The sequence below is a fragment of the Melanaphis sacchari genome, unplaced genomic scaffold (genome assembly GCF_002803265.2).
Source record: "Melanaphis sacchari strain LSU unplaced genomic scaffold, SCAv2.0 Contig0_pilon_pilon, whole genome shotgun sequence".
NCBI classification, from domain to species: Eukaryota; Metazoa; Arthropoda; class Insecta; order Hemiptera; family Aphididae; genus Melanaphis; species Melanaphis sacchari.
This window is the reverse complement of record NW_020270366.1, coordinates 26,142,916-26,159,869: the sequence shown is the minus strand read 5'-3', so window position 1 is coordinate 26,159,869 and position 16,954 is coordinate 26,142,916. Positions and strand designations below refer to the sequence as shown.

Below are 16,954 nucleotides of genomic sequence, written 5' to 3'. Positions count from 1 at the left end.
TATTTTAATAAAAATTTAAAAAAAAAAAATTTAACTTGACAATATTTCAAGACTTTTTTTTTATTAAGTTGGTTATACGACTCATGGAATTATTAATTTTCGACATTGGCAATAATGAATTTTAAAATTAATAATTTTCCTTATTTAATTCTTATCAAATTTAGATTTTGGAAGAAACATTCTTATCAGATTTCTCACCATACGGCATGCTCAATCAATGCTGGTCATAATATAGTAATATTATTACTCAATATTTTTTGTTCTACGTTGCCTCTGTTGTGCAACTGTTCAGTGTAAGTTATGTTTTAAATCTCGTACGTTTTAGGTCCAGCTTTATTGTGAAGAAGTCGACGATCTTAGTAGGCATGCATTCTTATAATTCTTACTATAACTATCACTCATGAGTTTGTTCATAGAATAAAATATACAAATTCACGTTTTTATTGGACACACTAGCACTGATTACAATATTTAATATTTAATAGCTATTAGTGTCCGACCATTACTAAAATACTGAACAGGTAAAGATGTTATACCTATTTAAAATTTTTTTACATAAACGTGATTCTGAATTGGTTGATTAGGAGATATCTACATACATTTTCATTGTATTGAACACTCACGAAATTGCAAAATTAATCATATATATTTTTTGTAGGTTCTAAATTTAAAAAAACTTAAGTTAATAAATCCAATTAGGTACTGTATTGGATTACATAACAGATTGTTATAATTTATTTAATCTACCTATTCTGTGGTATTATCATGTACCTATATAATTTTTAATAAATAGTATCTTATTTGTGTTACAAACCATTAGGATTTTAATCTGTATATATTTACTACCTGTTTTTATATGAAGAAACTTAATTTTTTTATTATTATTTTCACAGAAAGCAAGTGAGCTAATACATTCAACTTGCTATGGCTAACAGTGATCAGATGCCCAAAGTTGATTTCATGAAAGACGGTGAAATTGATAAAAGATTACTGCAACAGATAAAATTTGTTGAACGCCAAAATCTGATCCGTGCTACTAGGTTGAACCGTATGCGTAGAAACGCTCGTTATACAGGTTTATTATTAGGCGGTATTACGTTAAGCATTTACGGATATTCTATTTATTCAATAAAGCAGGAAACGTTCTTGGATGATTTCGAGGAACCTGCAGTAACTGTTAAGCAATAATAAATTATATACTCTCATCATGTCAGTAAGTCGGGTTATCCGGCTGCCACCCCTACCTAGCATCAGGGATTTAATTAAACTATATAAATTACGTGCTATGAAAGAGCTTTCTCAAAATTTTTTAATGGACCCAAGATTAGTTAGCCGCATTGTCAGATCAGCAGGATCTGTTAAGGATTGTGAAGTATGTGAAGTTGGACCTGGTCCTGGCAATATAACGAGATCAATAATTCAAAACATGCCCTCTAGAGTACTAATAATTGAAAAAGACAAACGATTTACACCATCCTTGGAGGTTGGTATCTTGTTAAAATATCAATATTTATTTTAATTTTTATTATATCTTATTCAACATTAGTTAGAATTAATTATAATCAACTTATATTGTAAATTGTTTTAGCTTTTGGCTGAATCATCGCCAGTACCATTAGAGTTAATGTTTGGAGATGTAATGAATTTTAATTTAGAACAAATGTTCAATGAAGATAATAAAATGGAATGGGAAGATAAATGTCCACCAATTCATCTTATTGGAAATTTGCCATTTAATGTGTCTACCCCGCTTATAATACGATGGTTAAGAGCTATATCAGAAAGATTAGTAAATTTGATTTATATTTTGAATTTTCATTAACTTATTTATATAAATAACTATTCTTTTCAGAAAAAATGCATGGAGATACGGTCGAGTACGTATGACATTAACATTTCAAAAAGAAGTGGCTGAGAGAATGGTAGCACCAATAATGACAAAAGAGAGGAGTAGGCTCTCAGTTATGTGTCAAAATTGGTGTAGGGTCGAACATAAATTTAATATTCCAGGTAAATATAGTTTTTTTTATTACTATTCATGATAGTTCTTTAAAAATATTGATAACTTGAAACCATATCACAGATCTCAAACCATTAGTCTTACATTTTAAATAAAACAACTAAAAGTTTTTATTCAGAATTATTTAACGTACTTGTAGTGTCAAACTAGCACCTCAAAAGCCATTAATTATCACATATTTTTTAACAGTAGTGGTTTTAGGTAAAACAGATGTAATATTAAATGAAGTTTTCCATTTTTAATGCACTGTTACCTCAATAATACTTGTAATTGAGTGGTTTGTATTATTGGCAACAATAATTAAAACTTTTAAAGAACAATTTGAATGTCATCATAGTTTCTCTTATAATAAAGAAGAACAACGAATTCATGTATTTAATTTATGACAATTTATTCTTTTGGTTATTCATTTATTCTTTTATTACTCATTTTTATTGTTAATAAATTATAATTAATCCTTGTTCAGAATCTTCATTTAATAAATTACAATTTATAGCATTATTAGAGATTTATATAGTATAGTAAGAAAACTTTTATGTTGTCCAACAAACTATTACACCAAGTATTCAGGTAATTATTGAATAAGACATTTTATTAAGTATTATATTCAAGAATCTAAATTTAGAAATATAAATTGCTATTTAACAATTAAAAATTGACTGTGGGTTTACCAAGAAACTTCATAATAGTAAAATTATGTAATGAGCGTTTTTTTAAAGTTAATTAATTTTATTTTAAGGTCGAGCATTTATTCCAAAACCAAATGTTGATGTGGGTGTTGTACGTCTTACACCTCTGAAAAAACCAATAATTAATTTACCATTCGACATAATTGAAAAGGTTATCAGATCTGTTTTTAATTACAGACAAAAACATTGTATTCGAGGTGTTGAGTAAGTAATTTAAATTCAAATTATTAGAATAAACATAATTATGTTTGAATTATTTTATAAAGGACATTGTTTCCAAAACCAGTCAGAGAACAACTAGCTAGTGAATTATTAACTGCTGCAGCAATAGAACCAAGTACAAGACCATTCCAATTAACTGTCAGTGAATTTGGTCGAATCTGTGAAGCATACATGTCTATATGTAAGGAGAAACCAGATTATATAAAATATAATTATCGTGGACAGAAATCTGATGATAATTGGCCACTTGTTCAAATTAATAATTCAGATAGCAGTGAAAATATAATATCGATAAATGAGTATTAAGTACAATGTGGTTATTTCATGGCATAGAGTAGTTTATATAGTTAGTAATATATTTTAAATATTTGTTTTTCATAAAATATATTAAAATTCAATTATATTTACAGAGAATAAATTGTGTTTTTCTTTGAAAATTAAATAATATATATTAATTATTTAAAATAAAAATATATCTCAATAAGTATGAAAAATGGCAGAAACTAAAATTATTTATGCAAAGAAGATTAAATATATATAAATTAATTTTATTTAGATAAAAAGATAAATAATAGTTGATACTTTAAAAGTTTGTTTTTTAGTTATATTATTAAATTAATTTTTTGAGATGAGATAGGGTTTCAATTATTTCTAAAGTGTATTACTCAATGGTTGATGTAAGATTAATTTCTTTACCTAAATAAGATTCTTATAAAGGAGTTTTAAGTAACATAATTTAAAGCTCATAAAGTACATGGTTGATATACTATAGTATTGATATTATTAAATAATTTTTAATGCAATTTATTGAACTTTGTAAAATGATTAGTAACAATAGACATTTTAATCAATTACACAAAATAACAAGAATTAAATAGTGCATTTATAAACTTTAATTTGACTAGATACAAGAATTATTTGTAATTTATAATTTACAAAAAATGTATTCAATGAAAAGAATTGTAAAAAGTTTCTATAAGTGCACAATCTATGAGTATAATATACAATGCTATGAAAATACTTTTATTAATTGAGCATTTTAAATTCTTATGCCCAAATGTATAACATTTTAGATATTTTAAAATGTTTTTTACAAACAAATATTATCTATATAATAATAAGATATATCATGAACAAATGTAATAAAGTGAAAAAAAAATATATCTTTTATATTGGTATATGAAGGATTTTTATTTTAACTAAAGACATTATGTTAGCAGTCAATTCCTGAGATTTTATTTATAGTAATTATTTTAAGCATTTACTTTTTTTTTTTAATTAATAACATTGTTTTTTCTTTCTTATTTTAAAATAAAAAATATTTCTGTATAAGTATCAAACATTTAACCAATAGTCTATAATTATTCATTAGAAATCTTATAAATATTTGCTCAAGACTATATTTTAACCCACGAGAAAAATAAAATGTGCCTTAGTAAAATATTGTTGAAGCATTTTTGTATCCACTTCTCATACTGCCTGTAATTTTACAACAGATGCACTGTTTACAGTCAATCTGTGTGTTTATAATCAGTAGCTTAGTATATGTACAGGTATACTTGTATACTGCACTGAAAGCTTAATTGTGGAACATAAAACTCTATGATAATCATCAAAATCAATATACATACACTAAACAGTTTACTTTTTTCGTGGGTTAAAGCATAACCCTTTTAAACTTCAACTGTTAATACAACTGTGGAAAATGTTTCAATATTATAAGATTTATAATATTAATATTTCTTAGCTTAGGAATAAGAAATAATTATTTGAAGTAAATTATATTAGTTATTTTAAGTGTTCAGTTATAAAAAATTGTGATATTAAATAAAATTTATGAATAGTACATTAGTATGTGCATAATACAATTTACTAGATGGCAAACTAAATTGACTCAAATTTTAAAACTGAAGATATCAAACCTGAATACACAAATTTTACCTTAGGAGTTAGAAAATACAGGTACCTAATAATAGCTAATGAATATTATGAGTAAAAAGTTTGACTACAAATAATCTATAATAATAAATAAAAATAAATAAACAATTAAATTAGATAATTAATTAATGACTTAATCACTCTCATCATCTGGCCCATCTTTATTTTTTATATTAGAAAAATGATTCATCAATTCTTCTTGAAGTTGAAGAACATGTTCAATAGGTTTTGGTCGACCATCATCTCCAATTTTACATGGCTGTATCACTCCTTCCCTAAAATAATAGTTTATAATACAATTTTTTTTTTAATAATAGGTATTGCCTACTAGTATTAAAACTATGAAAGCTCAAAAATTATAAAAAGTGAAAACAGAAAATATTAATTACACTATATTATATAATAAAGCCAGCATCAAATATAAATTAATTACAATTTTAATAGCAGTTATGGATTATGTATTGACTATGAAGTAGAGGTTAAAAGAAATATTGAGTTTTAGGTGAGTTAATTTAATTAGTTTTAAGGCCTCAGTAATAGCATACCACTCGACTGTGAAGGAAGAAGACAAAGGAGAGAGGTTATTAGTAAAAGAGACATGTAGCTCTGGAATGTAGAATGCATAGGCATAGCTAGCACAAAGAGAAGAGAGTGAACCATCTGTATAAATAACAATAAAATTCAAAAAAGCTACATTAATCATGGAGAATGATATATTTTTACAATCTTTAGGAGACAGATGTGAAAATTGATTTCCAAAGTGAAAACAGTGAGAATAGAGAAGGAAATCATACAATTGTTTGTAAAATGGGAGTATAGCTGAATTAATAATATATTGTAAAAAATAAAAAGCTTCTAAGATGTATAATTTTTAAGTACCTGGTGAGTTTATCCATTTTAGAAACCAACTGCATAACCTCGTGTTCTTGTTGTTCAACAGACATGCATTCAAATGGATTAGGTTTTGGTGGTTCATAACATCCAAGAACTGGATTTATCCTACACAAGATAATGTTTATATTATATTATTATATTATTGATACATGCATAATTTAAAATAGAAATTTTACTGGTCTTTGTATGTTAGATATTCTTCTGTATCACTATCTTCACTATCTGATGAGTAATCTGGATTTGATGTTTTACAAAGTAATCCCCGATTTGCAAATAAACCAGCTGCGTTGCCAAATCCTGTATATTTGATCATACGACCCACTAAAAATTATTTAAATTATGTCAATAACAATACAATAAAAATAATATGATAAGTTTTATACCATTTTCTTTACACAAGACAAATAATAGTTCAGCAACCAGGTCACGAAGACTCACATTGGGAGTAGTGAGCAAACGGCATAATTTATTACGCAACGTTTTTCCTTGTTCAGGTCGATTGATAACATCTTTCAATGGAGGTAAAATTTGCTGTCGTACTTCACAACGAAATTTTGCGACAGATCTAGATCCTTTTAATAGTACCATCAATACTGGTGATATATGTTCATATAATGGATTCTAAAATAATTGTACCAAAGAAAATAAAGGTATTTATTATCAAAATGTACAATAAAATACAAAAACAGTAAATACCTCATACCTCTGTATTAGATAATTGATTATCTAGATAATTCACTATAACTTTTAAAGCATCAAAATCACACCAATGACTTTTAACTAGCAATTGATCTAAACAAGTTGGTGGTGCATTTGTCAACAAATTTACAACATTACTAAAAAAAAAATGATAAATTTTTAAATTTTTGTAAAACTAGCTTTTTTTTTAAAATACATTGTTTAAGAAAATACCAAATAATGTTATCTTGAAATAATGGGACAAAATTTGAGGTGACTAGTAAATCACGTAATATGGAAATCAATCTAATCCAAATTGAATAATCATCTTCCACAGATGACTCACTACTTGGAATTACAGTCAAGTTGAATAATGTTTTCAGTATTTCACAGCTGAGTAACACATTTTCTTCCTGCAAATATTATTCATGTTTTTAATAAAAAAAATATCATTTTTTTTAATAGGTAAATAAGTAAATTACTTGTAAGCTAGATGAATTGCTTTTGGATACATCTTCAATAGTGCCACGTAATATATTGTCTAAAACTTCTGTTAGGTACGTGAGACCATGTAACTCTTCTATGATTTTTAATCTAAAATAAAACAGTTAATAAATACACTAAAAAATAAAAACAAAATATGTATATTAGAGTCTACCTTATATCTTTGTTAAATGCTGTTAATAGAAATAAAAGTTTGATGTCAAAATATTTTATGAAATATGGAATATTTTGTTCAAAATATGTTCTTAGTCTGAGAATAATGCAGTCAACAGTTTTGTTAGAACAGCATATTTCTTGTGCAGTGTCACAATTATAAACTATATTACACAAGCATTTCAAACCTTCTACGATAACTGTAGGACAAAATTATAAAATAATTATTTACTATTTAATAGATACAAAGTACAGTAAAGTTAAAACATCTTTAACAAATATAAAAATACAATTTTTTAATTTTGTTATTATTTATTTTTATAAATGCATATTATACTTATTTAAATGTGTAAAACCTATTAAATATACTTGGTCAAGGGCGTCCATATACATATCCCCCCCTGAAAAATGTTGAAAATTTGTTTACACAAGATCTACAATGAATGGAGATTGACTTAATGGATTATGCACGATAAGTGTACATAGGGAAAAAATTAATGATAAAACGAATGAATACATAGAAAAAGTAATAAATATATTTGGTGTTAAAAAAAGAAATTTACAATTTTTATTTGTAAATTAATATTTTATTAAATTTATGTTATTAATTAAATGAAAATTCAATAAATAACTTTTATGGTTAATCAGTTAAATAATTATTATTTCATAATCTTCCAGTTTGATATATAAAATATAATAGTATAATGTTAAACTGTAAGCCTTTTCCTATCTCATGGACATAATTAAAATTTTGTCCTCCCCTTGAAAATTTTTCAATGGGCACCCTTGTACTTGGTAGCAAGTATTAATAACTCAATGTTAAATGAATATATATTTTTGGTAACTTACTATCTGTATTTTCAGTTGTGATCACTATGCATAATGTGCTATCAACAAGATTAGCACACTGAAGCAGAATGTTGACATGTTTTTCAATTACAATATCTTTCAAATGTGTTTTGTCTCGACTATGAATCATAACAATAATTGCATAATTTTTAATATAATTAAGTAATATACAAAAAGTAATGTTACCATTTTTATTACATTCTTTAGTTATTGCCAAATCTAATTAATAATTATTATTTAATATTAATTATATAATGCAATGTATATGATTTATATTATTCAACATTTCCAGTGTAAAGGATATAGCTACCAAAAAAGTCAACTTAACGCATATATAAGTTAGTAAGAACTTTAAGTAAGCAACTCCTTGGGTTAGGTAAAAATGTTTTTAAGTTAAAAATGCGATAAGATATAAAATTCAGCAGAAATTATCATAGTTAACAATAGATAAAATTAAATTATTAAATAATAATTGTTTTGTAGATCCACATTGGAAATAGCAACGAAAGAAAGAATAGAAAATCTACTTCTCAAAACGTAGTAAAATGGTAAAGGAATAGTTATTATTAATAATATGATCATTACAGTTGGACGGTAACTTATAACTTTGTTATTGTGAGATAAATTTACCTTAGAAGTCGAATGCACGTTAAACATTGTTTGTAAATACATCTGTAACTGTCCAACGTCAAACAAAGGAACATAGATTCCCATAACTGCTTGAAAGTATTGTTAGCATGAAAGGCATCAAAATTAAATGTATTTGTATGCTGTGATAAAAAATACAAACATTATTATGTATCAAATATGTGAGTACAGCAAAAGCTCTAAATCGATAACTCACTTTTTCAATGACAGTTTCAATTAAAACTTTCACTTGTTGGAAATCGTTTTGTTTAATAGCTTCATTAATTTCTGATATCATAGTAGCTTCTCGTTGTATTTAATTAACATATGACTAACATTAAACAAAGAAGGTGTCCAATATATTGTCTTCAAAATAATTCTATTAAAAGAGATAAGAATTCATAATAATCGATCCAAATAATCTAAAATTTAAAAACTGTTCGTCAAATGACTATAATTAATATAGGTCTAGTCAAAATTTAGACTAATTATATTGATTATTTATGAAACTAACTAACCATACTATATTATATCAGCATTGTTCATTATTTTATTAAATACAATACCCGGTACTGTGGAACCAAATTTCTACTCGTGTGTTTCAATAAACTTTTATGTTTTACTGCGAGTGCTGAAGCTGAATGCCGAATTATTGCCGACAAGTAACAACCGATAACTTAGCAGTTAGTACCTACTAACTGACAATATTATCATTATAATCACTTGACACTCTTATCATCAGTTATCACAAAAGCATAGATCACGATCTTGGTTGTAGATAAAATATGTATACAACCGAGATCATGGTGTAATTGTGAACCACTTTATAGTTGACAAAATAGCAGCACCATAAATAATAGATATAGTATGTAACTTGTGTCTGGTATATTAACTAAATTTATACTTAATCAATTAATTTAAACATGATTTTGCTTTAATTAAAAAATTTTAAACATTACCTATATAGTGTTAATGTTCTTTGTAGGGAAATGCAAAACTTATTTTTATTACGTATCATATTATTTAGTGTATTTTTATAAACTATTTTGTATTACCGTTTTTTCATTAGAAATTGTTGTTTATATGATGAAAATATGTAATAACTTAAAATCAATTGAAGAAAAGAAATATTTTTAAAGATTTTTCACTAAACCGTAGGTCCTGAAAAATCATAACAAATAACACCTTTTACATATTTATTTTATGATATAAAAAACTAAGACATATTTTATAGACACAGAAAGAGCAATTACTTTCAAATTGTATTATTTTTATTGTTTTATTTTAATCACATTGTAAAGGACTGTATTTAAAAATTGTCTGATACGTTTAAACTTTTTTTCTGTCTTCTTTGGCAAGAGAACTGCTTGAATATTTGGTTAACACACCACCTTGAGCTGGCCATTCCAGACAATAATTCTTCGTCGTTTTTGATGGCCAATAACCGTAAAATATGTCTTTGATTTAAATTTTTTTTTAATAATATTATTTTCAGATTGAAATTATCTACATAGTTTAGTAATATCGTGATGTTATTTTATAATAAGAAATCTAATTATATGGTTCTTTGTGCACGACGATAATAATAATCAATAAGAAGGTTTTTACTTTTTAAATTGATTTTGCTATTTAATAATTTTTGTGTAGAAAAGTGAAAATGTGATGACCCTAATAAGGGCAGTTTTTAAGGTGTTGAAATTTAAAATATGAAGATAATTATGCACGTTCTCCTCGGATACGAGGGGCCAGTTGGATGTCTTTCGGCATGATTGTGACACGTTTGGCGTGAATAGCGCACAAGTTGGTGTCTTCGAAAAGACCGACCAGATAAGCCTCACTCGCTTCTTGCAATGCCATGACGGCAGAGCTCTGGAAACGCAAGTCGGTCTCGAAGTCCTGGGCGATTTCACGGACAAGACGTTGGAACGGTAGTTTGTGGATCAACAGTGGACCAGGATCGAGGCTTTTCAAAACATAGCTCTACGAACCATGACCGGCGCCCATTATTTAACCAGTAATAGAAACCTACTAGACTTAACGGGCACTCCGCCCCTTAGAAGCGAAGCCCTGTACCTAGAGAGGTCCATGGCACATAGGCATATGCTATCACAAAGCAAATACCCTCCTAGCACGATTAGCGTAGACAGCCAGAATACCGATCCCAAGCCCACCTCAAACAGAGCGAAAAGGCATAGCCTGGTGCTCTTTATAGGCCACCGGCCGTTCAAACTAAGCAAATTGCAAAATAAAATTGAGAATCAACAGTTCCGTGCTCTTCTGGTAACGACGGTTCCCGGGCGGTACCGATGTGGTTTCTTAACACCACCGGTTGCGGTTTTAGTCACTAACTGTTTCCCCGGTCGACTTGCAGGCGGTTTGCTTAGTTCATGCCATCTTGTAATATGTTAACTTGGTTGAGTTACAACATAATTGTTTATTAAGTCACTGAGATGTGTAGCTGAACATTGCTTATATAACGGCGAGGTGCCTATATACTCGTTCTAGGCGTTTGCCTATGACGAGTTGAGTAATATGCGGTGAATTATTTTTTTTTTTTTTTTAGTTAGAGTTACACCATAAGAGCGGGCAAGGCTTGGTGGATTTTGAGGTTGGGTCGGTAGCTAAGGTGGATTGATAGGTTACACATCCGAGACTGCGGATGTAGGCGAAAGTTGAGTATGTGTTCCGGTGGAATAGATTCTTAGTTCTTACTGTTAGTTATTAATGATTGATGGTGGAGGTACCGTGTTGAAGATAGAATAATTTTATTTGTTACAAACCACGGGGAGAAGGTATTAGTACGGAATGTGGCTGAACGTTTGAATTACCTGTATTTATACACATTATGGGATCATATCCGTCCCTACCATTGGTCGGTGAGCGGTAGTGAGTACAAAGGAGGGAGAAATCCGATCGTGCATTTCGATTGGCTGCGAGCGTACAGTGAAACGATTAAATATGACGACAGGCGTTTTAGCCGTATTATCATATCACTCATTATCAATCATCATCAATAGGATTATCATTACAATATCAACGTTCAGCTCTTGAAGGCACAAGTCTTTATCATCAAACATTCATACAAAGGTATCACCAAGCGCACAATGGGCCACAGAGGTGGTCGTCCAAAGAAAAAGAGATCTAGCGTCTCTCCAACTCAGCAAGCACCAAAGAAAATACGGAAGAATGGCGAGAGCGGCTCTTCGGCAATCGGAGACCCAGCGTCCGCGGACGCTCCGACTAAACTGCCCAGCCATCCTCCATTTGATGACGACCATATTCCATCAAGCGGAGACACATCAGACACTGAATCTTCGTCTTCAGGTGAGTCACACTCTTCCACATTGTCATCTACTATCATTCCATCTAAACGTACTGTCCGTCTCCCACCTATCTTTGTTCTAACTCGTCCAAGCTTATCATGGCACAAAATTGCCAAGGAAATGTTTAAAATCGATGGTCTTGAAAATGTAACTGCTAAAATAACATCTACTCCATCACAAATCAAAATAAATTGTCCAGACGAAAATTCTTTCCGTACAGTCCAAAACTTCTTGGAAACAAACCGCGATTACGTCGAATCATTCTCCTTCCCATTGAAAGAAGAAAGATCATTAAAAATAGTCATTAAGGGAATCCCACTAGATATCTCCGACAACGAACTATCAAATGAGCTTACCTTGTTAGGCTACTCTCCACAACTTGTCAGAGGTTTCCTAAAAAACGGAAAAAGAATTCCCATACACATGGTTTCTCTAAAGATGACAGAAAACGCAAAAGACATTTATAATATCGGTGAAATGTTCTACGTAAGGGTTAAAATTGAATCTTACAAAAATTCTGGTCCGGCACAATGCTTTAACTGCCAACACTTCGGACACTCGTCGCAAAACTGCAACTTAACTCCACGTTGCGTTAAATGCGGTAAAGAGCACCCCACTAAAGAGTGCCCCAAGCCCAAAACCGATAATGCCCACTGCTGCAACTGCGGTGGAGAACACACTGCGAATTACCGTGGATGCCCCCACTACATCGAACATCACAAACCAAAACCAATCCCAAATCGCACACGCTCCGAAAAAACCGGCCACCAAAACCCTCAAACCATTACCTCTTTCGTCACTCAACACCCACCACAAACAACTTCGCTTTCTAATACATCGTCAAACACCTACGCAGCCATTGTAAAAGCAAACTCAACCCCCATCTCTGAACCTGCAGTCTCGGCGGCACAAATATTAGTCATTATTAAAAAACTACTTGTCACTCTCCAAAAATGCCCGGACTCCAACGCTAAAGATGCAATCATAAACACAGTCATGTCAATCCTCAACGTCATCCCTGAAAACCATCATGTCTAACATAAAAATCATGTCTTGGAACTGCAATGGTATCAGTCAAAAGATACAAGAACTAACCACTTTTATTAAACTCCACAACATAAACATTATCTTACTTGGCGAAACCCGCCTAAACCCAAAAACGCCACTCAAAATCCCAAATTTTCACGTATATCGTTACGACCGCCAACCTCTGCCAAGAACTTCACCGAACGGGGGAACTGCTGTTCTGGTTCGTCGTGGAATAGTTCATCATCATGTAAACATCCCAACAGAGCTCGACTCGACCTCAATTAATGTAAAACTCGGCAACGAAATCGCACAAATCACTGCTGTATATAAAAGCCCAGGTGCCACTTTAAAATCGTCAGATCTAGACGCGCTAACCAACCACAATGGCCCGTTCATTATAGGCGGTGATTTGAATTCAAAGCACACAGACTGGCACAGTCTTCACTGCAACAAATCAGGTAAGACAATTGCACAACACGCCGAATCGTCAAACCGTTATACAATCGTGGCCTCAGATTCTCCAACACACTACCCATTCATCCCGACTCACCGTCCTGACGTTCTCGATATTTTCCTACTCGACACGCCAAACATGTATCATATACTCACCAATCACTGCGACCTATCCTCGGACCACAACCCCCAAATATTAAGCTTATCATCGCAAATTTTGCAAAGTGGCCCACCTACTGCAAGGAAACGGATAAATTGGAAGAAGTTCCACACCGAATTAACACCTCGCATAAAGAATAGTCGCATATCTACAATCTCGGACATAAACGAAAACATAGACAAGCTAACCGAAGCCATCCAATCAGAGTGCATAAACTGTTCCTACACCGTAAGCCAATCAGAGCCCCCGAAACGACTACCAGACGATTTACTACTTGAAATCGACACAAAGCGTGTATTGCGCAAGACTTGGCAACGTACGCGTGACCCAAGAGCGAAAACTCTCTACAACGCCCAGGTGTCTTATGTTAAAGACATTCTCACCCGTCACAGAATGTCCGAATGGCACATTTTCACTTCCACCCTAAATTTTAACAACAAATCCATATACAAACTTAATCGCCGACTTCTCCATAAACCTCCTCCATGCCATCCGCTAAAAACACCGGATGGGACATCAATCTACGATCAAAGATTAAAGGCCGAACTGTTCGCAGACACAATGACTGCCCAATTTCAAAACAACCCGGGCCCACCAATACCCGAAGTAAATAACTCGATCTTAAAACTCCGCAACATAAACACACCTCCATCCGACATATATGTCTCACCGAACGAAGTATGGAATATAGTAAAACACCTCCCATCAGCGAAAGCGCCGGGTAGTGATGGCATAACAAATAAAGCGCTGAAACACCTACCAAAAATAGCTTATACCCTTTTGGCGAACATCTATACTTGTTGCTTTAGACATTCCTACTTCCCCAAACAGTGGAAAAAAGCCCTGATTGTTATGATTCCCAAGCCTATGAAAAACCATCTCATACCTGATAACCACAGACCAATCTCTCTATTAAATACCTTGTCAAAAATTTTCGAAAGGATAATACTAATAAAGTTAAACAGCTACACAAAAATCAGAAGTGAACAACATGCCTTTCGTGCTGGTCATTCCACGACAACACAATTAATCACTCTAGTAGATAACTTAACTAAAAAATCACACGGAAAGGAAAAAACAGTGGCAGTTTTCTTGGATGTGGCAAAAGCCTTCGACCGCGTCTGGCACCAGGGACTCATCTATAAATTAATGAACGCAAACATCCCCCATCCACTAGTAAAACTAATAGATTCTTTCCTAAATGATCGTACATTCCAAATCAAAATGAGTGACCACCTCTCTACATCACGAAACATTGAGGCTGGTGTCCCCCAAGGGTCATGCCTATCACCTCTTCTGTACCTAATTTACACAAATGACTTCCCCATACAAAGTCCTGTCACGGTGGCCCTGTTTGCTGACGACACACTTTTATACGCGAGCAACCACAACTATAAATACGCTGTATTAGCTCTACAACGCCAATTAGACGCCACAATGCACTGGTTCACCCAGTGGAAAATACAAATCAACGTATCAAAAACGGTAGCAGTAATTTTCGGACCTCATTCCCAAAGCTACAACATGAAGCTAAGCATACGAGACCAGAGCCTGGAGTGGAGCCGGCACGCTAAATATCTGGGAGTGACCCTAAATTACAATTTAAAATTCGATAAACACATAAGAAACACCTTACAAAAAGCGTGTGGTGCCAGAGCGGCACTTTATCCGGTCTTGAATCGAAACAGCGCGCTCCCACTACGAGTCAGGTTATCAATATATAAAATATACCTAAGACCGATAGTATTATACGCGGCACCAATTTGGAGACACCTCATCGGCCAACACACGTGGACCAAAATCGAAGCCTTCCAAAACATAGCTCTACGTACCATGACCGGCGCCCACTACCTAACCACAAACAGAAACCTGCTTAACTCTATGGGCATTCCGTCTCTCAGAAGCGAAGCCCTGAACCAAACGAGATCCCTGGGTCACAAATTATCCCTAAGCAAATATCCTTACATAGCAAGACTAACATAGACACACAAAACAAATAATCAGTTATCCACCTCAAACAGAGTGAAAAGGCATAGCCTGGTGCTCTACATAGGCCACCGGCCGTTCAAACAAAGCAAAAAATAGCCGTATTAGTCAACGTGCAGCTCTCAAAGCATCAAGTCTCTCGACGCGAACGAAGTCGCACAGTCAACAGGGCATCAGCGCCCTCTCACAATCTTCCTGCAGCCATCACGCTGCATAGAGATCACCAATCAACAGGGCACCAGCGCCCACAGGCAAGCCGTTGCTAGAACGGGAAATATCTATCGCTTTTAGCTGTCGTGGAGCCACGCCCTCACATCGCCGCAGCACTCCCTCTTCCCCACACAATTAAAATCGTCCTTTTTAGTACGACAGTGCTTTTCCTACGTCCACTGTCCACTTTCGCCATGGGCAAAAAACCCACCAAGCGAAAGGGAGGTAGTTCCTCTCACCCAAACTTTGAACACAATATCCCATGTCAAGGACCAACTTCTGCCTCACCACCAGTTGTAGTTTAGGATCACTCCTAGGTATTTGGCGTGGCTGCTCCATTCCAGGTACTGGTTTTGTATGTTTAGCTTCATGTTATGATTTTGGGAGTGAGGTCCAAAAATTACTGCAACCGTCTTCGATATGTTGATCTGGATTCTCCACTGGTTGACCAGTTCATTGTGGTGTCCAATTGGCGTTGCAAGGCTAGGCTAACACAGCATATTTATAATTACTGTTGCTCGCGTACAAAAGTGTCATCGGCAAACAGGGCCACTACAACAGGACTTTGTGTAGGGAAGTCATTAGTGTAAACCAAGTACAGAAGCGGTGACAAACACGACCCCTGAGGGACACCAGCTTCGATGTTTCTTGGTGTGGAGAGGTAGTCATTTATTTTAATTTGAAATGTACGATCTTTAAGAAAGGAATCTATTAGTTTAACTAGTGTGAGGGAGATGTCTGCGCTACGCTCTCAAACGTCAAGGCCGTACTCTATATGGTTTGGAGGTTAAGTCTGTTGGAAATTGATGACTTATCTATTTCCTATAAAAGGCTCTTTTCAGAGCCACCAATTTTTATTGTATACAACTTAAATTTATAAATCCACTAATGTCATCAGTAACTAGTAAGTGGAAATAAATTATATAAGAAATGAATTTTTCTTTTTCATGGTAAAACCTCCATTCTTTATATTTTTTTCACTAAAAGTGTTTTAAGAGGGGTTACTATTGTAATATTTGTGATTTATTTGTTCTAACGAAACCAAGTTTGTCCAGATTATTGAAACCAGTAAGAATCTCGAAATATCACTTGAAAATTGAAATTAAAATCGTGTATTCATTTGATAAAAATAATCGACTATACTCACTAATTAAAAGAATCGAAATATTTAAGTATAACAATGAACATATTTTTACTTTAACTAATAAATAATTCAATT

The 16,954-nt window shown here is 32.3% G+C and overlaps 3 protein-coding genes and 1 pseudogene across 8 annotated transcripts; 2 read left to right on the top strand and 2 right to left on the bottom strand.

Moving 5' to 3' along the window:
* Positions 1-187: 187 nt before the first annotated feature.
* LOC112590986 (cytochrome c oxidase assembly factor 3, mitochondrial) lies at positions 188-1,206 on the top strand. 3 transcript variants are annotated; one of them, XM_025334612.1, is made up of 2 exons: positions 188-293; positions 894-1,206. In XM_025334612.1, exon 2 carries the CDS (start codon positions 925-927, stop codon positions 1,186-1,188), a length of 264 nt encoding a protein of 87 aa, XP_025190397.1. In that variant the 5' UTR covers positions 188-293; positions 894-924; the 3' UTR covers positions 1,189-1,206. The 3 variants fall into 3 exon arrangements, with proteins under 3 accessions (XP_025190397.1, XP_025190401.1, XP_025190391.1); XM_025334616.1 differs by having other exon boundaries at positions 204-363; XM_025334606.1 differs by having other exon boundaries at positions 206-521.
* LOC112590980 (mitochondrial dimethyladenosine transferase 1) lies at positions 1,200-3,334 on the top strand. The gene is made up of 5 exons (XM_025334599.1): positions 1,200-1,483; positions 1,589-1,785; positions 1,853-2,010; positions 2,760-2,913; positions 2,976-3,334. Exons 1-5 carry the CDS (start codon positions 1,208-1,210, stop codon positions 3,235-3,237), a joined length of 1,047 nt encoding a protein of 348 aa, XP_025190384.1. The 5' UTR covers positions 1,200-1,207; the 3' UTR covers positions 3,238-3,334.
* A 1,437-nt stretch (positions 3,335-4,771) lies between these two features.
* LOC112604367 (synembryn) lies at positions 4,772-9,287 on the bottom strand. 4 transcript variants are annotated; one of them, XM_025353364.1, is made up of 12 exons: positions 9,093-9,287; positions 8,792-9,010; positions 8,578-8,717; positions 7,948-8,066; positions 7,100-7,298; positions 6,924-7,035; positions 6,676-6,854; positions 6,467-6,599; positions 6,147-6,384; positions 5,940-6,084; positions 5,749-5,868; positions 4,772-5,144 (listed from the first exon to the last, which is right to left on the bottom strand). In XM_025353364.1, the coding sequence occupies exons 2-12, from the start codon at positions 8,870-8,872 to the stop codon at positions 5,003-5,005; spliced, it is 1,608 nt and encodes a 535-aa protein (XP_025209149.1). In that variant the 5' UTR covers positions 8,873-9,010; positions 9,093-9,287; the 3' UTR covers positions 4,772-5,002. The 4 variants fall into 4 exon arrangements, with proteins under 4 accessions (XP_025209149.1, XP_025209166.1, XP_025209156.1 ...); XM_025353381.1 differs by having other exon boundaries at positions 8,792-8,996; XM_025353371.1 differs by having other exon boundaries at positions 8,792-8,953.
* A 947-nt stretch (positions 9,288-10,234) lies between these two features.
* On the bottom strand, positions 10,235-10,968 carry LOC112596726 (annotated as a pseudogene).
* Positions 10,969-16,954: the final 5,986 nt, after the last annotated feature.